The sequence below is a fragment of the Leptosomus discolor genome, chromosome 1 (assembly GCF_034619465.1).
Source record: "Leptosomus discolor isolate bLepDis1 chromosome 1, bLepDis1.hap2, whole genome shotgun sequence".
Classification (NCBI taxonomy): Eukaryota; Metazoa; Chordata; class Aves; order Leptosomiformes; family Leptosomidae; genus Leptosomus; species Leptosomus discolor.
The window spans coordinates 134238001-134263534 of record NC_141391.1 but is presented as its reverse complement, the minus strand read 5'-3'; the positions used below and the strand labels follow the sequence as shown (position 1 = coordinate 134263534).

At 39.4% G+C, this 25534-nt stretch overlaps 1 protein-coding gene across 1 annotated transcript in view; it reads left to right on the top strand.

Annotated features, from left to right (window-relative positions):
• The window catches only part of TULP3 (TUB like protein 3), a 31847-nt gene extending 10449 nt beyond the window's left edge, over positions 1-21398 (top strand). Inside the window, exons 2-11 of the mRNA XM_086460826.1 lie at positions 2795-2846; positions 8639-8801; positions 10742-10918; positions 12772-12902; positions 14674-14871; positions 15362-15474; positions 15850-15964; positions 17827-17925; positions 20255-20426; positions 20928-21398. Coding sequence (XP_086316952.1) covers positions 2795-2846; positions 8639-8801; positions 10742-10918; positions 12772-12902; positions 14674-14871; positions 15362-15474; positions 15850-15964; positions 17827-17925; positions 20255-20426; positions 20928-21061 — 1354 coding nt within the window. The 3' untranslated portion in view covers positions 21062-21398. The remainder of the gene's footprint in view (positions 1-2794; positions 2847-8638; positions 8802-10741; positions 10919-12771; positions 12903-14673; positions 14872-15361; positions 15475-15849; positions 15965-17826; positions 17926-20254; positions 20427-20927) is intronic.
• The last annotated feature ends 4136 nt before the right edge of the window (positions 21399-25534 follow it).

Here is a 25534-nt window from a genome sequence, read left to right as displayed (position 1 = left end):
ATTGTTTCATTTTGCTCTTTGTGTGAATCCTTGCATGTTATAAAGGGAAGGATTGATGGTTGCTTTCATTTTATGGCCTGCTACAAGGTGATTTTGGTCTGTGTTTAACAGTAAATTGTAAAAGAGAGCACATTTGTTATCTTTTTGCTTTATCAAGCTCTGTGACCTGTTAGAATCTTCATGTGTTTCAACCATGTTTGAGTCTTAGTTAAGCAGCTGGAGGTGAGGCATTGTGTAGTTGGCGTTATGGTCCTGTTCCAACAGTCCTCAGACCTGTCTTTGACGTTATGTAACTTTATTCCAGTGTGGGTAGAAAATAATTTAAAACTATTTAATAATAATAAACAAAGTGGTACTGTTTTTATTTATTTTTATTTTTCTAAAGAGGCGGCTCAAATTGTTGGAGATGCATCTTCTATTAAGTAAAGCAAGAAAACCACAGACAGTGTCTTGTATCTATGCAGGACACCTTCGTAGTTCTTTTTAATAATATAACAATGTGTCCATAAATCTAATATTGATCAGAGCTGAATAGATTGCTTTATAACAAACTCTTGACTGTGGTTAACAAGTGTAATCTATTTCTTAAGTCAGTAGGTGTATGAAAAGAAAAGGAATATTCCCCCCGCCTCCTTTTTTTTTTTTTTTTTTTTTTTTTTTTTTTTGTCATGAATATTTTAACTGGAGCTTTCAAGCATTTTTTGGGCTTTGACGAAGATGGCCTTTTCTATCACCTGTGCTTCAAATAAAAAGCATGTTGCATTTTAACTTTATGTCGAAGTTTCATGTGGCAAATAATATATATCTTGTTGCACTCAGCAGATATGTCTCTGCATGTTTCTTTCTTACATAGCGGATGTTTTCAGGTGGAGATGACTGTATTACTGTAACTGTTGCTGTGAAGATGTGTAATAGCTCTCCATCCCTCTTCAAGAAAGACATTTATTTTTCTAGGCCCTCCATTACCTTTGAATGCAAGGTGCTATGTATTATTACTGGTCCATGTGAGGAGTAATGTCAGTTTTTAGAAGCAAGGTGTTTTCAAGGTCCTAGACCTGTTATGTGATGATACTTGAAATATGTTAAAAAAAAATTATAGACGTAAGGAAAACTACAAAGTAAAAAACAATGGCAGTGGTAACTTGCTTTAAAATACCGTTAGTTGGGCAGTAAGCATCAATCTTAGAATATATGAACTGTTATATGTGATGTGCATATACAAAACTCTTTTCTGCACATTTCAGCCTTCCAGAACAGGGCTTGTGTTGGCTAGGGTAGTCTGTCTGTAAGGACCTCTGATCTGTCGTATGGTTGCCTGAAAGTTGAGGCAAACGTAGATTTACTAGGGGTTAAGGGGACACTGAGACCTTTCTACTCTTATTAGCACTACATGCTATGATCCAATTTCCATGGCATGTGTTTTGCAGAAGCCCCACCCTGCCTCTCTCCCTGTCTCTCTATCACTCCAGTTTTCCTTGTTAGGGTTATATTCAGCATGGTCTGCCAGCTTGTGACTTCACATCATTGGACATTTCTGTATATCTAGACCAGACAGAGAATTTCCTTTTTAAATTGAAATTTTGGCTAGCCCTGCTTTTCTGCGTGCTATCAATAAAATATGTAATGTTTGTCTGTTTCCTGTATTAAGTATCTTCTTCCTGATGCTTCCTCGCTTCCAGAGAGGTCTTTGTCAAAGCTGTGTAGGAGGAAAGTGCACAACTGTGGCAGGCAGAACAGATGCTTACTTGTCAATTAACCTTTTCCCTTTGTAGGGTTTTACTGCTCTACATTACACTTTATGTAATAACTCATTGCCGTACGCAAGAAAATGGAAAGTCTGTATGGAACACAAAGCAAAAAGATTGACTTCTTACGAAAGTTATCTATAAAACACTTAAATAGTGAAATAATTATTTTTCATCTCTAGGAATTAATATCAGGTGTTGCAAATATAGATTCTCTCAGGTATTAACAGTAGTTCTGGGAAGTCTGGCAGGAGGAGAAAATGGTGTAGGTTTGACTTGTGGAGTGGCTGAAAGAAAATAGACATATTATGAGTGATCCAGACCAAGGGGCCTCACTGTAACAACAGGCTGCAGCTGTTGTTACAGACATAGGCAATGTCAGGGAATTAAGAAACTGCATACCTCACAAAGAGATAGGGAAGTTGGACTGCAAAAACAAGAAAACAGAGCAAGGTGGGTGGACGCCACACCGGGACCAATTGTAAGGCAGAAGGTGAATGGACAAGCAGCATTAACCTATTAACAATTAGGACGTAGTGCATGTACCTTGTGCTAGTGTATAAATTGCTGTGTATCCCTTAATAAAGTGGCTTTAACTTGATCACATTGGTCGTACATGTTGTGTCCGTGACTTCCGCATCGTTGACCCCAGCACAAAACCTAAAATTCTGAGTTAATTTTTATGAAGGAGCAGAGACTTTAATGAATTGGTTTGAACTGTGTTAAGCGTTCAGATATCAATTGTCTCATAGCCCACCTCTACAGTGGCTCTTAATCCATCCATCAGTAACGAAGCCTTTTTTGCTTACAAATGTTTTCAGAACAGTTTACTAAGGTGATTAAACTACACTTTGGTCCTATTTATGACAGAATATGAAGTATGCTTTATTTTTTAATGCCTTGTCACTTGGTCTTCCCATGGGATAGAAGTTATGTCTTACTGTTGTTTTAAAGTCTTGATGGTGAAGTTGTAGTCCGTGACTATGCTGTGCTCTTATAACGCAAACTATTTACTAGCAATAATTAATTTGTTTCTTTCCCTTTCCCAGCATCTTTGAGGATGAAAGCATGAAACTACGACAGCTGAAACTTGAGAATCAGGTAAATGATAGTGCTGAAGCTGGTAAAACTTAGGAAAACAAACATTAGCCATCTAGAGACTTAAGAAAGGGGCATGAAGTGCTAAAAATGCTTGGTCTAAAGAATACAAATGAGAACTCATTGCTAAAATTTTTCTTTAAAGATTTTCATGGCTTTCGTTAGTTTAAGTCAACCTTGCTATAGCTTTTAGGCTTGATTTCTTTGATATATTTATTTTTCATATGTCCTCTCATTTCATTGGGACTGAGTCACCACACTGCAGGAATGAATCAAAAAGAGAGTAAAACTGCAGGGAATTTTACATTTTAAGCATCAAAGGAAAAGAAAAAGTTTCCCTGAGCTATACAAAGATCTCCTTAACACGTCTGAGAATGTTTGTTTTCTTTCTAAGAAACAAAAAAGTCAAAAGATGCTAAAAATCTATTACAGCAAAGCATTTGTCAAATATTAGGTTTTAGGTCTCAGTTTTTAAAGCACAGTTTGCTGCTTACATCACCATATTCTTCAGAGCAATAAGGTATCCATCCTTAATATTCTTCTTCCGTGAAATTTTAAATGGTTATAGATAGATTAGAAGATGTAAGATTATTGTGATTTTCTAGCTGGCCATTTCACATGGGCCACAAATGGCTGTCTTGCATTAAATTAATCTGTGTTCAGATTGAAGTGTGTTTTTCAGAGAAGCGTGCTCTCAGCTGAGGATCTTTAAATCCAGACTTCACAGTCTTTAGAGAACTGTTGCATTTAAAAGAGGGGTAATAACCCTCTTTACTAGAACTTGTTAGTTATTTCTAGTCTGAGTTTGCTTAGCTTTGACTTCAGACAGTGGATTTATTACCAACTTTAGCTGTGCGTATGTAGGCACTTATCTAAAACACTTCAGAGTCAAGGAGTAAAATTTATCTTCAGTCATGTTTGTGGAAGCTAAGAAAATCCTTTTACCTGTAGGCTATCCAGTAATATTTTTTTTTTTTTTTTAAAATAGAAAGTGTTAGTTCAAGTAATTGGTAAAAGAGCATTTAGTGCCAAATGCCACTCAATAAGAAGTTCCAAAACCAGAGGTGGTCAGACTGCTTGGTGATGCACCTCAGTGTCTGTTTCAGGACTGTTGTCTGGTCATATGCTGGTAGTAATCACTGGGTCCTAGTGCTAGGCACTGTGGTCAATGTATGCCTAGTTCCAAACTAGGGATGCATTGCTGTTCCACCAAAATGAAGCTGCTGGGCTGGATGGAATTCCGTCAGAGCAGCTGTCAGTGGAATCACAAAGAGGTGAGTTTAAAGAACTCATACCCTTTTGCAATTTTGTTTCGAGCTTTCTTGATTGAGATTTCGATCATCTGCATTCACTAAAATGTATTTTGACACCACCACCCCTCCTTGCAAATGAGGTTTGTTGAGAAATGCTAACAGTCTCTAATTTAGAACTGTATATTTAGGTTTGAATATTAACTTTTAAAGTCTACTTTTAACTTTTACATGAATAGTACCATGCCTTCTATAGAAATAGACATCAGTAGGAAATCACTTTTAGACACGATGGATTCATTGCAAGTTGTAGCTGATGCCCTGATTGATTAATTTGTCCTAAACATTTATAGGAATTGGAATAAAAAAAAAAAGCAAAATGTTTTAATCCAGCAAGATCGTATTTAGAACATTTGGCCATACAGAGAATCTAGAATAAGCATTTGCCACAGCAAAGACATGTGCCTGCCACCTGTCTTTATGATGGGTTTGGAAATCCTGTAATGGCAGTACAATATTATTTATAATAATGCATGACATCAAGATCCATCTGTGGGCCAGCTCTGCCTTCCAGGATGCTTTTGTCTAGACTACTGCCTTTTCCTTCAGGAGAGAGTGTGTGGCTACTCAGGCAGTGCTTACTTCGCCAGCAGTAGATGTTTCTGTGTCTTTTGAGGGACCTGCAGCTAAAAGTGCTGCCATCTCCCTGTGGGTGGAGAGCATGAAGCTGAAGGCATATTTCTGAATGCACCTGATATGGTACTTACTGTTGACATCAAGTTTCATTAATGCCATTGTCACTAGCATTGTCACTGCTGTCTCAGCATAAACTGAGGAGCTGGAAGAGTGGAGAGGATGTTTCAGAGCTAGGATCCATCCCATATGGCCTACTAAAGTAGGACCATGTCAAATAATAACTAGTATGATATGGTACCTTCAAGGGTGGAGTGGTTTGAACCTTCCTGTATACCATCTTCCTGTTCATCACAGGTGTAGAAAGAATACTACACTAGTTGTCTTGTTAGTCTGCTGTGATGTATTTCATTTCACACATCTGATTTCTTAGCTTGTTGGAAACTCATTAGAACTGGAGTTTGTGGTTTGTGATCCTTTATAGTACTGTATTCTGATGTTATGCTTTTCTGTGGTGCAAAGAAAATGTTTCTGAATGTATTTAATACATGAACTTTGCAAAATCATGAACAAATAATGATAATCTGTATCTGTTATTTATTTAACGGTCTATGTGTTCTGGTGTCCTGTTCATGAACTATCTAAAGTTTTTGTTGTAATATTATGTGAATTTTTACTGCAACAGAGCTGGAGGAAAAGGCTAGTTAGTAGACAAAGTGAAATGAAGTACAGTTTCCTTTTTTCTACTTCATCTTAGTGGACTAAGTCTGAAAATACATAGTGCTGAAGGTAAGGCTGCTCTGCCACCTTATGCAGAGAAAACGAACTGCTGCTATCTGTCCTTTCAGTGGGCTTGTAGATTTTTTTTTTCCATCTCAATAAACAAAGTAGTAGAGAGAAGCCTTTTTTAAAATAAATTATATTACTATCAAGTTTTGTCACCTTGATTATCCTGAAGTTCTTGCAAGAAGGTCAGTCACATCTACCAGCAGTAAAGTATATGTTTTAATAGAAACCAATATGATCCCCTTGGATTAGTGAGTCCTAGAAACTCTTTGATGAAACAGAATAAATTTTTAGACTAGTAAGTGGTGAAATGTTTAAAAAAGCTCATCGAATAGAATAATCAGTTAAGTAGCTCTGAAAGTTGTTACATCCTAGATTGTCACGGTTTGAGCCTACCCCGCTGGCTCCAAAAGCACCACGCAGCCGCTCGCTCACTCCTACCCCCGTAACGTAAAAGCTTTTTTAAGCTTGAGGGTGGAGACAAAGGACAGGGAGGGCTCACTCACCAGTTATGGTCACGGGCAAAAGACAGACTCAACTTGGGGATAACAACATACATTTAATACAAAACAACCACCACCATCAAGGAAAATGACAGATTACAACTAGGTCTTAAATGCAGCACGCACACACCCCCCGCCCCCCACCCCTCCGGTCTCCCCGGGCTCAGCTCTGCTCCCTCTTTGCCCCCAGCAGCGCAGGGGGCAGGGAATGGGGGTCACAGTCCGTCCGGCACAAGCTGTCTCCGCTGCTCCTCTGTCCTCAGGCAGAGGGGCCCTCGCAGCCCTCCCCTGCCCCACCGCGGGGTCCCTCTCCCGGCAGACATCCCTCCTCCCGCTGCCCCACCGCGAGTCCTTCCCGCGGGGCCGCAGCTCCCCAGAACCCCCCAGCGCGGGTCCCTCCCGGGGCTGCCGCCCTCCCACCCACGGGCGGCTCCAGCGCGGCCGCAGTCGCGCTCTGCTCCGGGCCCGGTCCCTGCCCCTCCGGCCCGGGGCCCTCCGCGGGCTGCAGGGCGACCTCTGGGCCGCCGCTGGGCTCCAGGGGCTGCAGGGGCTCAGCCGCCACCCCCCCGCGGGCCGCAGGGGAACCTCTGCTCCGGCACAGCTCCCCCTCTGCTTCCTCACTGCTCCTAGGTGTCCGCAGGGCTGTCCCTCTGCCATCCCCCTTCTCTTGCCAACACAAACAGAACAAAGAAACGTAATCAACCGCTTCTTTCACTCTTAAATAGTTATTCGCAGAGGCGCCATTGGTCCGGCCTTGGCCAGCGGCGGGTCCGGAATTGGAGCCGGGGGAGCTTCTCGAACCCTTACAGGAGCCACCTCTGTAGCCCCCTCCCCCACTACCAAAACCCTGCCAGACACCAAACCACCGCATAGATTGATCCCAAATTCAATTTCCCATTCTAGCAGTAGCTGTGTACTTTCTTACTGCCTTTAGTATGTGTCTGTTTTCTTTTTTTCTTATCTGTTGATTTTTCAGGTGGAGAAGGCTTGGCAACAATTTTTTCTCAAATCCTTATTCTGAGAATAATGTTTTGATTCCTGTTTTTCCTCTCTCATTTTATTTAAACTGTTAGAGATTTATAAACTATCATTAAATTTTTTACTTTTCCTCAGCATTAATTTAAAAAACTAACAAACAACACAAACCAATGTAAGTTCTTCTGGAGGGCATGAGTATGTCTCTAGAAAACAACTTTTATCTGGAATTAGCACCTTTTAAGTGTTTGACTTCTACTGCTCATTTTTCTTTTCTTCTTCTAGACCAATGTGATAATCTCTTTGGAATTTTATGTAATTTTTGCCCTCCGGGACAATCCTTGCAAATAATTCTGCAGTAACAAACACTACCTGTATTTCAGTCCAGTCTTCAAAGTGTAATTATGAGTTTAAATAAAAAAGGTCTTTTTGGTTTGACTTTTTGTTGGTTTTTGGTTTGGTTTGGGTTGGGTTTTTTTGGTGTGGGGTGTTTTTTGTTTGTGGTTTGGATTTTTTTGTTGTTGTTTTTGGGGGGTTTTTTTAGATAAATACTTGAAAGGCAGAAAGAATTGAAGACCAAGGGCTGAGTTGTGCTGGAATTCCTCAGTGAGAGGTTGCCTGAGAAACTGACCTCACTTGAGATAAAAAACCTAATAGGAGAGGAAAGAACCAACAAGAGAAAAAACATAACAGGAGATGAAAGGGTTCTGAAGATGTCTGTGTCTCAAGCGGATTGAATTGTTGTTACTGTTCATCTGATGGATCCTTTGAGACCAAAAAGAATTTGATGGAGAAAGGGTTTTTATCACCAAGAACAACTTTCAGGGGGTGTTCAGGTACCTAAGAAGCAGGCACAGATAAACTGCATCTATGGCAAGGGGCTTACACATCATTTGCGTAGTGGTGCATTTTTCCTCCTTCTTCATGCGTCACCTTAACTTTTAAAGATTAAGTGTGGCTGTCTTTAAAATGGTGCAATGTCCCCATTTGCCTTGATTTAAGTCTGGGAGTTTTTTCTGTTCTCATTTACTAGGAAATCATAAACACCAAATTTATGTGTACCTTGGAAAAATAATGTTTTTTTTTTTTAATATTTGGATTTACCGTTCTTTCCTTTCAATCCTGAATTGCATAGAAAAATTTTGCAAGGTAGATAAATTTTCCTTTTACTGAATAAATCATATTTTAATGACTAATTAAAAAAATTTAATTCCCCTCTCCCCTAAATCTTCTCTCAACATTGGTTTCTGGGAACTATTTGTTTTGAGTTCTCCCTATAAGATGATAGCTTTTGAGACAAAAGACTTTTCTTCTGCAAGTCCTGACTGTTTCATATTGGGTTATAAATGACTCCTGAATTTGTCTATTTATATTAAGAATTGCTGCAGTTTAGATTGGATGAGAGTGGTTAAAATTCAGAAAATAAGCAGGTGTCTATATCACCCATCAGCCACTGATGGAGAATCAAAGGCAAATCCAAGACACAGTGATATCTATGTCTAGGAGTTTTGTAAGAGATTACAAGTGTATTTCAAGTTTATTGGAGATCCTGCTCAGTGACATGTCATTGCTAATGGCTGAGGCATGGTTTCTGCCTCTTGGGATATGGTTACTCATCTGTGTTTTATGCTTTTTGTTTATTTCGCAGAGAGCTCTTCTAGAGAAGAAGCAGAGGAAGAAACGTCTTGATCCCTTGATGGTGCAGCCAAATCCTGAGGCAAAGCTGCGTAGGTCAAAGCCCAGAGGGTGTGAGGAGCAGACTCCTTTAGTAGAAACTCCCACTGCTTTCCACAGTGATGTTATTTTACATGGTAAGTAATCATACTGATTGCAACAATGTTCTCTAAAATGCCAGTGAATGCAGTTTATGTCACAGATGGGCAGCTGCATTGCTGTGACAGTTCCTGAGTCAAGTGATAAGCAAGACTGATTACATACCTTTCTATGTACAAAAGTAGAATTGTAGTACAGTATGGTTGAGCAAACCTGAACTGTAAAAACAAACAAAAACCTTACCTTGAATTTTGTGACAGCTGAGAATCTTCATGTGCCTTTGAGTAATCTCTCTCTCATGTTAGGCTAAGAAGAACTGTAGAAATGGGTTAGGAACTTCTATAAAGGTGGGGAGATACAAATCCAAAGTAAGAGAGTCTTCTGAAGCTGTAGGATAAAGAAAAGGAAATAATCCAGCACTGACTGCTTGTACTTTTCTTCATGGTATCGTGGTATACTGCATCTCAAGATTGCATATGGCTGAATGATAAAGTAGACAAGAAAAAGTCTTACGAATACTGAATTAGGTTCTTGCTGGCTTTGACCTCGCCTGTTATTTTCTGTGGGCTTCAGAGAGACAACTGAAACATGACCAAAAAAAGCCCATAGTGGTCCAGAAAGTCACAAGCACAAAGCGATATTGGAGCCAAAGGCAGTAACTCAGTGGTCTCAAAACATTACAGCAAAATAGTGACCATTCCATTAGAAGTGAATGGAAATAGAGCAGCGAGAGCCTTAAGACTTCCTTAAGAAAAAAAAGCAGCAATGAAATCCCTACATTCCAGTGGAAGTGTCAGGAAGTAGTTTGAGAGCCAGGATCCCCGTCAGCATATCAAGAAAGTCACAGGAAACATCCTAAGGCTTTGAGATGCATGTTATTGCAGAATGTTATAATACCACCATTATATTAACAGGGAATTAAAGTGTAGAGTAGAATTTAAAAAACCCAAACAAACCAGTGTTACCTGGTTTGAATATCATATTCAATAAATACATATATGTTATTCCCTGTCTTTTGAATGTTTTTCTTGTTCTCTAGATGTCTTTCAGGATCATAAGGTAGGGAGGAGAGTGATGTGGATGGTAGCATTTGTGTGTTTAAAGTCATCTGGGAAAAAGCTTCTGTTGAAAGATACTTCTGAGTCAAAAAGAGAGAGAAAAGATTGATATAACTTCTAAGAAAACCTCAGTAGTACTGAAACTACAAGACATAAAAATGAAAACTAACTGCTCCCTCACTAGCTTCCATAGTTCTGAAGCTTACTCAGTACAAACAAATCCTGTTAAGTGATAACAGCAGTAAACATGTCAGGAATCTGATGACTGATAAAGCAGTAAAGTTTTAAGAAGGAAAACAGTGGGAAAGCAAGAAATCCAAAGCTAGAACTGTTATGTATTGTGTGCTACACAAACATGAATTAAGTATTATGCCAGACCCTAACATCAAGACATCTCCACCAAAGTGCAGTGCACAGCTGTGTTGCATATTTAAATGTGGAAATTTAATTTCTACGAAAAAGACAGAGAGCATCCATTTACAGTTGTGTTTTTTTTTTTTCTGCCCTTTGCTGTAGATATTTTTTTCAAATTGATTTGTGGTGTTCACTGTAGAGCACTCACTTATTGGCACAGGAGCAAACAAGGAACATGAAGGAAAAGAGAGTAATTACCCATAAATAAATTGAAGTATATCAATATGCATGACATACAACTTGTTTTAATTGCTTAAGACCTTGTAAAAAAAGTAGATACAATCTATTTATAAATGGAGAAACTGATGCCTGATATTTTAGAGTAATAGGCGGTCTGTACTGGAGTCAGGCCTGATTCTTCCTAAGACTTCTGACAAAAGTTGAACAAATATATGTCAGTACTTCAAATGGATGCTTGAGCAAGGGAAGATAAGAAGAACCATCCTGGGATGCATCTTTCTCTGTAAAAAATAGACTTTAACGTTCTGTTTTGTTTTGGCCTGCAGGCATTGATGGACCAGCTGCTTTCCTGAAATCAGAAGCACAAGATTTGGGGACCAAGCTCCAAACTCTCTCTGCTGGATCTTCCAAAACAGAAGACAATGCAGATCAGGAAAATGATGGAGAGGCTCTGATAGACACAGCAGGCAAGTCAGATCTGCAAGAAATCTTACAGAAACGAGGTAAGAGTTAATAATGGGCAAAAGTCTTTTTCATGGCTCTTCTACTTTTTTAATTTTTTTTTTAATTTCTACTTTTTTTTTTTAATAGCATTAAAAAAACCTAACAAATATGAGGAATTGCGAAACAAGTGTCTGTAGGATATTACTTTTAAACGCAGAGCTAGTAGATTCTACAGCACGTAGAAATTCAGAACTGCAGTTCCTTCTGATATTAATTGGAACATACTAGTTATGTTTTAAAAGCTTATCAATGTGCTGTATAATTTCTAGCCTTTCCAAGCAAGTTGGTGACAAAATGCTATACTCCACATTTTCCTAAAGTTCAGGGTATTTTTATTCCAGATATATTGTATCTGGTATGATGCTTGAATATTTTCACAACAGCAGAACCCACTATAGCCAGTAAATGACATAAGTTGACTGTTCAGCAGACTAACAGGAAAGGTGTTCTTCCTGAGTGAGAGGCTGCCACAGTTGACTGTTTTAGAGTTTTATATTCAGTAGTTATATCACATTCAGTAGTTTCCCAGTGGAGTGTCCATCTCTGTCTGCCAAGTATTTTATGTTGCTGCCAGTACCACAGGAAACCTTTTTTGTTGCATGCAGCCTAAGCACTTTGTAGCAAAATAATGGCTGGTGTTTAATATAGTACACAGCTTTTGTTTTGCAGGGCCTGTCTCACAGAATGTTTCCAATACACTTTATGTATTAAGGTACTACTATGTGTAAGAATACTTCCATTCAGTTGTCAGATGCAACAGCTGCTTGCCTATGGAAAGCAACATTACATGAGAGTTAGGAAAGGAAGCAGGAGAGAATATCCAGAAACTTCAGGGGAAATGAGTGGAGGTATAATATAAACAGTGAATTTTGAAATTGGCCAGAGTAGTAGAGTTAACGCCTTTCCTTTTTCCAGACGTGCTTTGGGACGTTTACTGACAGGTTGTTAAGACTACATTTTTCTGTTTCATCTGAGACAAAGAACTTCCAGCAGTGCCCCTTCTATGCAATACCATGTTGGAGCACTGTTATTTGCCCTCAGAAAATAATTCAGCTTAGCACGCTGTGTTCATTTTCTGTAGTGCTTTATGTGCTTTTCCATTCCACAGCCAAATTAAAGAATGGAATCACAGAACAAAATTATGCAGTTTCAAGTGGAAGCAAACACCATACAGTGACGTGTACGGAAGCTCTTTATAAATGTCTTTATCCAGAGTTATTTTAGTTATATACCCACAGTCATCGCTACATAACTGTGCTTAGGTTAAGATTAAATAAGTAAGTCGTGGAACTACTCGGTCTGCACTTCTGTTTTAAAAATCAAATCATTAGTAGTATTCATGAGACCTGAGTTGCTGCTACTGATGTAAGAATAGGCGGAGCTTTTGCTGAAAAATTACCATACTCCATTTTGCTGTGGGTAAGACTAAGGGGAAATAGTAGATGCTGTAAACTGTACAGAGTCCAACTTACAGGATAGGTGTCAGCATATTGATCTGGACTTCCTTTTTGTGTTCTTAAGATATGGAGGGCTTTGTTGCCTGAAAATAGTAAAAATTAACTCAATGACAGCATGTACTAAGCAATGCTATATTTTGTAATATCATGTAAAATATGTATTAATGAAAGCGTGACAGCTGCTTAATCATCTGCATGGTGACAGTTGCAAAATGTCACTGGACCTTTGAATTACAAGGCTCAGGAAGCAATACATGAAGAAAATCGACAGTTGAAACAACAGAAATTACTTAAAAGAGCGAACAGCTATGTGAGAGTCATATCTGAATTAGTGATGCCACGAACTCATGACACCTTCTTTCAACGGTTACCTGCTTGATCCTGTGTTCTGACAGGAATTTCAGGCAGTTTGAACTTTGATGAGGAGGACACAGAAGAGGAAGAAGCCAGTAAGAGACCAGCATCTCATTCACCGCATCCTGAATCTGAGAGGCCTAGTTCTGCAACCAGCGAGAAATCTTCTGCAGTAAGTATCTTGAAATCAATTTCTGATAAGGGCTGGGCATATGCTTGATTTTAGTATTAACCCCTTGAGCACTGGGTTACAATATATTAGTTGCAACTACAGCAGCTAGCATATTAATCCCTGAAGGCAGAGGAATGTCATGATTGTCAGGTTATCTGACTGAAGGGCCGTTGAGTTAAACACAAAGACTTGGTAATGATCAAAGGAACAATGGTGGGTGGAGGAACCCAAGTAGCATAATCAGTGAAGATAGGAACACAATGAATCAACTACTCCTGTGACCCACAAAGGAACCAGATGAGGCCGTTGTCTCTGGTGTAAAATCCACCAGGGTGACTCGGAGAAACTCTGAAATGCCATGTAAACTTGAGAGGGATCATTGCCTGAAGGTTTATGGCATTTATTGTGGGATGTGAGGGGGAACAGAATTTTGGGATGGAACAGAGAATTCTGGGATTGGACAAAACTTTTTATGCGGTGTTTAGGGGAAGGGAAAAGAAAGGGGTCAAAGTGGATCAGGAAGTAAGAAGCATGGGAAAATAGGGAGTAAAGGGGGTAAAAGGCACAGATGCATGTAAACAGCTGCAAGACAGTATGCTTGTCTGTCCAAGCCTTGTGCCTGATTACTGTAGCATGTCTTACCATCTTCTAAAATGCAGTTTCTAACTATTTCCTATGTGAATGTGTTCTCATGTGTGCGTGTTTGGGTGTGAGAGAGATAGATAGATACATACATATGCTGACAAACTATACGCTGGACTAGCCAGTGAGTTGGAAGAGACCAGCATCAGGAGAAAACCCAGGGGCTGAGCTAGTGACCAGATCAAGGGCATGGATGCTGGACAGCCTTAAAAGTCCATGATACTATTCAAAAGACCTGTGCGAGTATAGTTGTGAGGTGACTGTGTGTATGTTGTGCTACAGTAGTGGGTGAGTAGTACAAGAGGTCTGGGTGTTAGCCACTTGGGATACTGGGCTATGGGTGCCAGCTGCTGGAGATATGGGGTGGGGGATGTGGGAGGGGAGGAGCGGTCAGAGCCACCAGTGAATTTCAAGTGTGTGTGCGTGATTCTGTATTCACTTAGACTTCCTCCTGGCTGTACCTCAGAATGGGGATAAACCAGCAACCTCATCTCCAAGGCCCAGTAAGGGAGGAATCTTCTACAATTCACTGGATTCAGCTACCTCTAAGAAAAAATTACTTTAATGACCTGTACCAGATTTCCATTAGAATTCCAGTTTCTTTTGTGACCATAACTTTCATCCTGATTGTACGCATTGTTCTAAGTTTCTTCCAGCATTTAGTTGTGATGGTTCCACCTTCAGCTTACTGTTTCTGCAGTAGCAGAACCAACGTAATCTCAGTGCTCATTTCAGTCACAAAAATCCCAGCCTGCCTTACTGCAGCATCCATCAGTCCAGCTTATCATGCTGCTTTATTTCCCACAGAGTGTTTGAAGCTCTAAAAGCAGAGAGGCTGGTTACTTAGGATATTTACGGTGTCTCATCCTATTTTCCCCTTCCTAGCAATTCACTTATCTCTGGTTAATGGGTACTTTTTCTCCCCTCCCCTGGAGGGCTAGTCTTTCCTCAGGGTAAAAGTTTTCAGCCACTTTCTTCAGAGAAACATAGGTTGTCTCTTGTTTAACTTTCCTTTCCCAAATATCTTAGGGACATGAGATCTTCTGTTTCAACAGACCTTTCTTTTCTTGGGGAATACCAGAGCCTGTGATCTGATACTAATTTGCTAATATGGTGGTTCTTCCCGCAGGAAACAGGTGCTTCCTGTAGTCCATCCCCTCAGGCAGATGCACAGCTGGGAGAAGTAGAGAACTTGGAGGATTTTGCATTACGGCCTGCACCCCGTGGTGTTACAGTCAAATGTCGAATCACTAGAGATAAGAAGGGAATGGACCGGGGCCTCTTCCCTACTTATTACATGCATCTGGAAAGAGATGACAACAGAAAGGTATTGGAAGCAGGACACAGTATCTTGGTTATTGTACTCCTACTACAGAATATTTTTGATGTAGGGGGGAGCTTCTAGTAAGAAACCAGAAGCTGAGAGCCAGCATGCAGATGAGGACAGCTCATATTTGGCCAAGGCACTAAGAAGGGAATTGGCAGGTTTAAAAGCCATAACACAATGAAGGATGAAGTTTAAAAACTATAAAAATGTCAAGGATAAAGAAGAGCAGGGAGACTGAGCTGCTGCAGAAAAAAAGAAGACTAGAAAGGACAGTTGCATTGAATCTAGACTGCTGAGGGAGCTGACTGGAGGAATAGGATTTCAGGGCGTGCACTTGTGGAAGAGATCAAAATTGTGGAGAGAGTAATAACAGCATAAAACAGAAAGGGGAATTGATGTGGGAAATGGAGAGATAACAGTCTGGATAGCACTAACAGTGCCTCTGCATTCTTACAAAGCTCCAGTCTTGATCAAAGTTTTCTATTTTCAGACATTCCTTCTTGCAGGGAGAAAACGAAAAAAGAGCAAAACATCCAATTACCTCATATCAATTGACCCAACTGATTTATCCCGGGAAGGGGAAAGTTTCATTGGAAAACTCAGGTGAGAACTACAGGTGAAAACTACAGAGAGATTGGATTTTTCAATTTAGTTGAGTTGGCGTTATGAATAGATGGTATCAATTATATGGTATCAATTCAGAGAGAATGATCTCTCATCATCCTGCTTGATATAATCTCTCTTCACCATTCACCGTGGTAATTCAGAGAGGGAATTCTGGTGTGATGCTTTTCCAGAATGTTACAGGCTCGGTTCACTGCGGGTGCTTCATGGAAGCTCCTTACTGAGCTGGCAATAGGAAGATTCAGATGGCAGGAGGTGTCTGTTTTTACTGTGCTGTACAAATACCTTTAAAAGATGACAAAACTTTCTACTGATGCCTCTTTTTTTCTCTGTCTTTCCATAACCTGACATTAGGTCAAACCTCATGGGAACTAGATTTGCTGTCTATGACAATGGAATTAGCCCACTCAAGGCACAAGATCTAGTGGAAAAGGCTCATACAAGACAGGAGCTTGCAGCTATTTGTTATGTAAGTAGTGCCTCTCCCTTTTTGCCACTTTCTTTTTTCATTGCCAGGTTACTGAGGAAACTGGGCTTACAAAATCATGCTGCCTGGCAGCCTGTCCCACTTAACTGTGGAACCAACTGGCCAATTTCAGCCAGATGAAACAAAGGGCAGAGGCCTCAAAGATAAGTTCTTACAAGTTCAATGAAAATAAAAATCAATACTAAGAGAGGGAGAGAGACCCAAACTAACATCCTGATGACCTTCTTACCTGGCCTGTTGTTCAGTGTGTGGCCGGTCGGCATATCCTTTACATGGAGCCAGCCACAGCATGCACTGCCTCTGCCCAGCTGGTATCTGGTGGACACTAAAAAGGAATTGGAAGTACGCTGTGAAGCAGAGTTGGTTTTTTGCAGAACCAAAGGCATTTTGGTGTACAGGAAGGGGCTGGTATTATTTCAGTAGCAGCTTGTTGGTAAGGATGTGGTTCCGGGGGAAATAGTGATTTGCCAGCTCTGTTCTAGAGATGTTTTCTTCTTCTGGTCTTGAGGAGAACCCTGGTCTAGGCTTCAGTGTGAGGAGGCACTTGTGGACACTCTAGAACTACGCTAATGTCCTCACATCACATTGTTTCATATTCCATATTGAGTAAAATTTGAGTTCTTTACAAAATGATGGCCAGTCAAGTGGGAGGATTTTTACTTTTATCACAGGCACAGCATCAGAAATTTAAAGGCACATTAGCCTGCTGGAGCATGATCTTGGTGGGTTTTTTTGCTGTTGATCTTAATGGCACTTGGGAAAAAAATGGATGTAATAATTCCAGTACTAGCCTGTTTACAGAATTATTACTGGATATTTTCTTTGTATATAGTATTCTTCAGTTCCTTACCTAATTGTACACAGCAAGGTGTTAAGATGAGTACAGCAGATAATATAAAGTCAGCTTTTCGGATTTCTGAACTTTTATCTACAAGAAGTTTATAAAGTTTATATGTGAATAAAATCAGTACCTACATTCTCATATGTGCTCCTAGATTTTCTGAAGTGAAATAATAGAGGTTGGAACTCCAAAGACCTTTGTTCTGTGTGTGCAAAATGCACTAGCATGTTAGAAGCTGCATCACTTCTATCAATCAATTCAGTACCTCTAAAAGATTCTGGCTTTTTAATTGGTCTTTGGAAACTGTTGTTGTTACGGGACACTTTAAATAGACCTTTGGATTTTGGTTGACGTTATTAAATGGACAGTTTGAGAATGCCAAGACTTTTCCTTTCCATTTTATACTCAATCCACTTGGAGCAGTCTCCTGCAGTACTCTAGAAAAATCTGGTTGTCTTAAGGTTGAAGCTCGGACGGATGTTGAATACTTTGCCTTCTGGATCTGTTCTTAATCATGCATAAAAGAGCATGATTTGAGAGAAAATTCTAGGTATGCTCTTAAACACAAATAACAGTACCTAAAGAAGAATGTCATTCATTCTTCAGGAACATTTTAGGCTAAATGGTGATATACAGATAACATAGACTCAGGTCAAAGATATTTGCCTTTTATCATACTTAAGGCTTGTTCACTAGCAAGATTTTAGCATGTTTTTGCCTCAGATGCAAAAACTTATGCCTGAAAATTGTACTTGTCTCACTTCATTATAAATGTTTAATTACAATAACAGATGTGCTCTAAATCAAGTAATAAATACTGTGTATGTCTTTTAATGCAGTTCTGAAAATGGGAAAGCTATTCTCAGTGATTAAAACACTGCTACTACAGTTGTAGCTAGCGAATCTCTAAAAACCAACATAAATGTGGATTCAAGTTCAGTTTTGCTGTCTTTCTTTGACATGAAGTATCTCATTTACTGAAAATAATGTCTTTGTCTTTCAGGAAACCAATGTGTTAGGATTCAAGGGTCCTAGAAAAATGTCTGTGATCATTCCAGGAATGAATATGAATCATCAGCGAATTCCAATCCGTCCACGAAATGTGAGTTGTGGAGTTTGGTCATGTTTCAGGTTGGAGGAAGAGGTTAAAACTTTCTTGTAGAGGTCTGGGTGTTACTGACAATCTTGGTTTTTAGAGCAGGGTAGTTAAGACACAGGGCTTCAGCAAGTCTGATGGAGAGTAAATACAATGTAGCCTAAAATTGTTGATTAAATTGTTCTTGCCTTTTACTTAATTCATAGCCTTCTGAATAGTGATTGTATCCTAACTTGTCCTTCGATCAGCCTAAACATTACTTAGCTATTGCAACGGCTAGTGATGTTGCTGTTGCACGTACAACTCCTTTTCATGGGTGGTACCCTGTTATGCTGAGTTGGATGAACAGAGAATAAACTTGCTTCTCCCAGGAGCTTACATTCCTAGCCAGTATGTGAATTAAACCAGATAGATAATAAATAGATAAGGTGGTATTCTGGTGTAATAGCAAGAGAGTAAATACATTTTTGATCAGAACGTTGTCAGTTTTTTTATAGGAATCATAGAAGAGGAGGATTCTTTAAGGAGAAAATGAGATAAGGAGAAAAGGAGATGATAAAAAGGATGGAGTTTTGTGGTGACTACTTAGTGAGGATTTCTCATACATATGGGGGATGTTACAGCTAAAAGCTTACAGAACTGTATCTGAAGATAGAACCACCCAGGGAGGTGGTTGAGTCACCATCCCTTAATGTGTTTAAAGGTTGTTTAGATGTGGTGCTTGGCGAGGTAGTCTAGAGGTGTATTTGGTAAAGGAGGGTTGATGGTTGGACTTGATGGTCTTGAAGGTCTTTTCCAACCTGAATGATTGTATGGTTCTATGATTAATGTGCATAATGAAAATCGTTCAGTTCCCTTAATGTGGGTTTTATGTTTAATGTGATAGAAGACCAAAACCAGAAAGGACAAGTGCCAACAGAAAGACATGGTCAGTGTTTTAAGCTAGAAAATAGTATTTACAGCCATGTTGTGAGTAGATATAAGTAGGACAAGGGAGTATTCGTTGAGGTCAGAGAAAAAACCCTTCAAGAGTGGAAATTTAGAGTTATGCGAGCCTAGAAGAGAGGTTTAATTTTGTTGAATGGGCAGGAAAATTGTGTCTGGAGGTGGTCATTTACTGGTCGTGGTCATCTTTCAGTTGGTATTGCCATTTCCTCTGTTGATACAGTAATGATTCCATGGTCCTGCCTTTATTTTTCTCCCCTATTTTCCCAACTGTTTTGCTAGCAGGCAAGCGTACTGACAGTGGACAAGGCTGAAACACAAAGCTGTTCTGAAAAGTTGGCAAAGCTTTCAAGTGTAGGGGTTTCACTCTGTTTTTGACTTCCTTCTCGCTAGTGTGATGCGTCCATTTAAGCAATATTGCCCCCACTTTAAAGGAGAAAAAATGGCATCAAAATGCACTTTGTTGGTGCCAATTCTCATTCTTTTTGCATCTTTAACAAAGTAAATAAAAATAAAGATATAAAGTAAATAGTTTAAACTGAACAGTAAGTTTTATTTAGGTTATCCTCAAAAATCCATTATCATATCTGTATACAATACTAAAACAGTTACTATAGCCATAATAGTCAGACCTCCACCACAGGTTGTTTTCTGATCATTTTTTCCTATTAAATAACTTCAGCTTGGATTCTTTTTCTTGGGAGCTTCAGCCTATATTATTTCAGTTTGGATTTTATTTGTTGCAGAACTTTTAAATCATATGTCATATGTTTCACTCACTACTATTTGCAGCTCCTTGTCATTTATTCTGTTTGTCAAATTTAATGTGCTGGTTTACCTCCTTTTTGTACTTTTTGGTTTTATTTCTCTAGGATGACATTTAGTGTACTTAAGGCATACTTTAGAGCCCACTGCAGCCTTTGGACTTTCTACTGAAGCACCCCAGGGCCTGGCACTATGTAGTTGATTGAAGATTATTTTCTTTTGTTTCCGAGTTTAGAATGTTAGAAAAGGAAGTTGGATCCAACAGGAGCAGAGAAAGCTTATGAGACTCAGAAAGGATTCCTGCCAGCAGGATGGCAGTCATCTGTAGCCTGTGAATTGCTCCCTTTCATGTACACACACTTCCTTCTCTCTCAATCTTTTTTTCTTGTTTTGGGTAGAAATATCGTAATAACTTAGTGAGTGGAAACAAATGCTTGGACTGGGAATCCATGAAAATGTCTTCCTGGTACTTGCAGGAAATTTTCAGTACGAATGAGTTTAAGTTCTGTCATTGTTTTTCATTAAGCAGGAATGACCTTCAAGTGACAGAGTATACACACATGAGAGAGGCAGCACTCAAAAGCGGAGCCATTCTAAATCCGATAAATGTATTTCTTCTGAACAGGAACGTGAGAGTCTCCTGTCAAAATGGCAAAACAAAAATTTTGAAAACCTCATTGAGTTGCACAACAAGGCTCCAGTCTGGAACGATGATACTCAATCCTATGTTTTGAACTTCCATGGGAGAGTCACTCAGGCCTCGGTGAAGAACTTCCAGATCGTCCATGACAATGACCGTAAGAGTCTGGTGGAGAGTGTGTGGGTCTTATTCAAACAGGGAGAACCTAATTTTTATTTAATGAGGTTTGGGAGGAAACCTTCCTGGAGAAGGGAGACTGGGTGGAGGAATTCAGCTCAGGATTACTGGGGACTTAGCTGTCAAGAAAATTACATGAGGCCTCCCTTTTTCTGGGGTGGGTGCAGAGACTGCTGTCCATAGCTGCAGCAAAAGAGGGGGCAAATGCAAGCTTCCTGAAGGGAGGGAAAATGATTAATACAGTGCCTTCAGCCCAGCAAAAGAGTGGTTTGAGCTTTGGTTCTGAGAAGAAAGGTAATCTCCAGGATAACAGTCACTCTAGAGAACAGATTTCAAGACCACTCTGGTGAAAAAGAATGGATACACCAACCAAATATATTTGGGACTGCCAGATGTGTAGTTTTTTGTTTGTGGTGGTTGTTTTTTTTTAATTTGCTTCATTGTGAAATTGTTCATCTCTGTAACTTTCTTTTCTCCCCAGCTGACTACATTGTGATGCAGTTTGGTCGTGTAGCAGAAGATGTGTTCACTCTGGACTACAATTATCCTCTCTGTGCTCTTCAGGCCTTTGCTATTGGACTCTCCAGCTTTGATAGTAAATTGGCCTGTGAATGACACACAACAGACTTGAAACATGGAATTTGTTCTCATCCCTGCATTTTATTGTAAGAGTTCCAGGTGGAGTAATGGAAAGCACATTGGGGATGGAAGGGAACTGGAGGACAGACTTCCGCAGGCTTACTAGAAAACAAATACCAGGCCTCAGAGCATTATGGTAGTTGGCAGTAGACCATTTTAGGAGATAGTCCCAAGACTGACCAGTCTCTGTTATGCATGGTGGAAGAACAAGAACTATGGGTGATACTTTTATCATCAGTGATGATTCTGCTTTCAGAATCCTTGTAACAGATGCTGCATGAAAGCGGGCTAAGGAATTTAGCCCACTGATTGGAACCGCTTGCAGCTAGGATTAGAAAAATAATAGTTTAGTGTTTGTCTACCTTGGAACTTCCACAGTGCCCCTGGAGATGATGCTACCGATCCGATCAGGAACTCTTTGAGTTCCTGACCAGATGAATTTAGAAAAAAGGAGGACAGTTGCTGGCATATGTTCTGCTTTGCCCTGTGTAGCATTTTGCTGTCTGTTACAACAGTCGGACACAGAAGGATTCAGGTTAGGGCTCTGTGCACCCATAGGTAGTGTTCAACAAATACAGAGCTGGAATGAGACATTGGCTCTAATAAAACACTTTTCTCTTACTCTGTGGGATGAATCTCTGTTAAGGCTGGTAGTCCAGTTCCCTTTCATTATTCTAAGTGCTCTTTATCCCCTGACAGTCTTTTTACCTAATAAAGAACAATCAGATCTCAAATGCTCCTTTTTTAGTTGGTGATATTATATCCATTGCTGTTTCTGTTATTCTTAACCATGTGAAAAATGAGGCTGAATAGATGATAGAATCTGACTGAATTTGGCAGAAGGTAGTATTGTAACAACATACAGTACTATTCCTGAAAAGCAGTGTTCTGATTGATTGAATCTAAACTGTAAGCTGATCAGAAATATTTTTAATTTGTCCCTTGTTTGCAAAATTTGCTACATTTTTAAGAACAAGTTAGTGACTGATTTCCTTTTTTTTTAATGTGGGATTATCTCAAGTCATGACATATTAAAGTGGATTTATGTAAGTAATTTTAACCTGACTATGAGAAGGAGTTACCTCAAAAGGAGATTACAGATGTTTTCAAAGGCATCAGTTAGTTAAAAAAAATTAATAAATGTATTATGGGGCTTTGCAATGTGTCCTTCCAGTGTTCCATTTTTAATGCTGGATGTACAATATGGAGACTGTAGGTCACAGCATGGAATACTTCTTGATTCATATGGCCTTGATTCATTAGAGTGAATTGCTGCACACTGTGACATGTAAGTCTCATAGTGTACACATGTGCTGTGTACTAAAGCAGAGAACAGTATTGCCTGTTTCGTGGCTGTTATGCATATTCATGATGATCCTGGAAAACTCCATCCCTCTATTGAGAGAAGGTGTTCTCTGGCTTTGGATATTGTCATTGTTGGCAAACTATGTTTCAAGCTCCAAAGAGACAGATTTATTGGATTTTGTCTCTGGAGTCTTAGCAGTGGTAGATATCACTTGCTCTTTCAAAATAATGAAGCTTTGTGAAGACATTTTCTGATACTACCAGGAAAAAAAATGGTGGTAATCATGTGTAAACACTATTTTTAACTGTAAATTATTAATTGATGCTGAGAACTCCAGCTCACATATCTCTCAGATGCTCATTCCGCATTAGCTGGTGAGCCGTTGTCTTGAGATGATCTCATCAGCAGAGAAGTCCCAAAGAGAACTTGAATCATGGATCTCTTTTGTGCCTTCATGTATTTCCTGGTCATCAGGCTGGGAACAAGACCTGGACGTGTTTTCCAGTTGTGCTCTTCTGAGTTCTTGACTGATTGCTCTGCATTCCCTCTACCCATCCAGAAAAATTAAGTCAGTTTGTTACCTGTTTGATTATTTTTCTGACTAGGACTGTGTGAAAGAAACTGCCTTATGTTATTTTGGGGTGACTGAAGGTACAGTGCTAATTTCCAATTCAAGCTGATTTTCTCTGTGCTCAGAAGGCCACAGTGGCATCCCTTTACTCACCCTTTCAGTTAGGCTTGTCAGCAGTGGCTCTGTTTGTTGACATCAAATGATCCTAGCAGGGTCAGGGCTTCTGGGTTTCAGTCAAATTATGCAGACAGATGAACTGATTCAGTGCTTTCTTATAGGTTACTGTTTTACATTAATTGTATTTATAACTTTTATATCTAAATGAAAATAAACTAATTTATATATTGAAAAAATCCTAAATGAGTTTTTGTAGGATTTTGCTGTCACTTGTGGGTGTTCTTTGTTCCTCCTGTACTAGATACTACCTCAGTTTCTTCCTGCCTTCTTGTATCTTATCTCTCTTCTTACTCCCCTTTTTCCTTTGTAATTCTCAGTTCTCTTCCTTTGTGGTGTTTTTTTCATACACTTAGAAGTCTGGGAATAAATGTAAGGTTAGTCTCTCTAATACACTTCCCCCCAGTCAGCAGGTCTTCCTGTGTAATTTTTGGTTTCCATTTGATTCTCTCTTTAAGCTTGGTACACTTCTCTGCCCCGTGTTTTTAATGTTTCTCCCAGCATCTCAAAAGTTAGGGCTTCTTTATGCATTTTCATACTCTCCATCTGAACCCGTTCTACTGTTGAAGTACAATACCATAGATTTCTGAACCAAGAACTGAAATAATACAAGGCTAGGCAGAATGAACACCAAGTTGAAGTGGTTATTTTTTCTTGTTTCCACTGGGAGATGTGTGAATCTCAGTGAAAGAGATACAGTGGTTCTGATAATCAGAAACTGACACAGCTCTCAATGTGTAGGCCCTATTCTTCTCTACCCACTATTTCCTTCTGAGCCAAATTATATTTAGTTGGGAGAGAAAATTGAGCAGGAAATAGTACTGGGCATTTGTTCTTAGTACAGTAATATTAGTTGCATACATGCAAATGTAGCATTCTTGAAATACCAAAGAGATCTTAAAACAAGGAAGGAAGCATATTAAACTATTAAATATGAATCCTAAAGGCAGGTCTAGCAGACTAAACCAGCTCCTAGACTGCTATAAGCTCCTTGGCTCACAAACATAAAAGTGAATAATTTCTTACTTTTAGGGGTCAGTCACACTCTTGAAGTTTTGCTGCTACTGTTGGCATAATTATGTTATAGTTTACTTAGTGTATTATACTTTATGTACTTGCTGATGTTAACAGCTCTGTAAATCTCTCAGTTGACATTAAATTAGGTTTCCTGTTCTTGGTATAGAAGATGAGCAAAGCCTTCCCCATGACTTAGAGGTCAAGAGCTAAGAGTTTGTGTGAAGTCTTGTGAAACTCAACTATGGACAGATTCCTTCTTTGACAGGCTCAGGAACGTTCATCTTCTGTGCCACGGTGTCATATTGTTATACATAAACTGCAGTTTGGAACTACTACAGCCAAAACCCATAACTACGAAAGACACTTAAGGTATCCTAGGGCCAAGAGATTTGGCCCAGCATATAATTATGAAGATGAGTAGAAAAGCCACGCTGGTGTAAGGGCTTCCTTACCAACAGGTAAAACAGCCTGCTACAGCTCTGAAGTGGTAAGAATTGAAAGCCCTGCCATGAAAGAAGGCAGAGACCCTGTACCCGCTGTTACTCTTGTATCTCTTGAACTGTACAGTCTATAGAGTTTTCGTCTTCTCATTCTAACCCTTAACATGTTCTATATGGAATTATTCTCTCCTCTCTGGAAGCTGGAGGTCACTTCTTTGGTCCTGAAATGGGAGAAAAATCCAGAAGCAAACTAACTTCACCAAAACGCATTAAGGTAAAGGCTATTATAACTGTAACCTGCTCTGGTAATTTAACATTTAATTTGGAGAATAAATAAATAGGTGAATGTATTCTAGAGGATAGAATTTGTGTTCTTTTACTTTGATTAAATTAACATCTCCAAACAAGGCAAACCATTGCACAGTCTGCAATGAAACAGCTTAAAATTATGAAGAAAACAAAAGATTGATTTTTTAAATGCTTAATTGAATTGAGCCCTTTAATTATTAAAGGGAAAGTAATACTATTTACTGTGAAAAATTACTTTATTTTAAAAGCTGCATATCAAAATCATTCAGATAGTGTACATATAGGCTTGGGGTCTGATCAGCTTGCTCAGCTCCCTCTGCTTTCTGTTCTAAACTGAACAGTTCTCTTCCACATTACTACCAGTAAAGAAAGAAAGAAAAAAACCCACACCCCCAAAAACCTCTATTCTTTTGTGTAGGTTTACATCTGCAATTGACTGGAGTCCTGCAAACAATTTGTATGATGATTCACAGGAAGGAATAGGTTTCAATTCCTTTTCTTTGAGCTATGTTGATTCTGCAGGGAAACGGGAGCAAAACAATACGTTAGTCACATAATCATGAGATTGGCCTAGAATTCTCAGTGAACAGATGTGATAAGTGAGCTACCTTTCATACATATTTGTTTTTAAT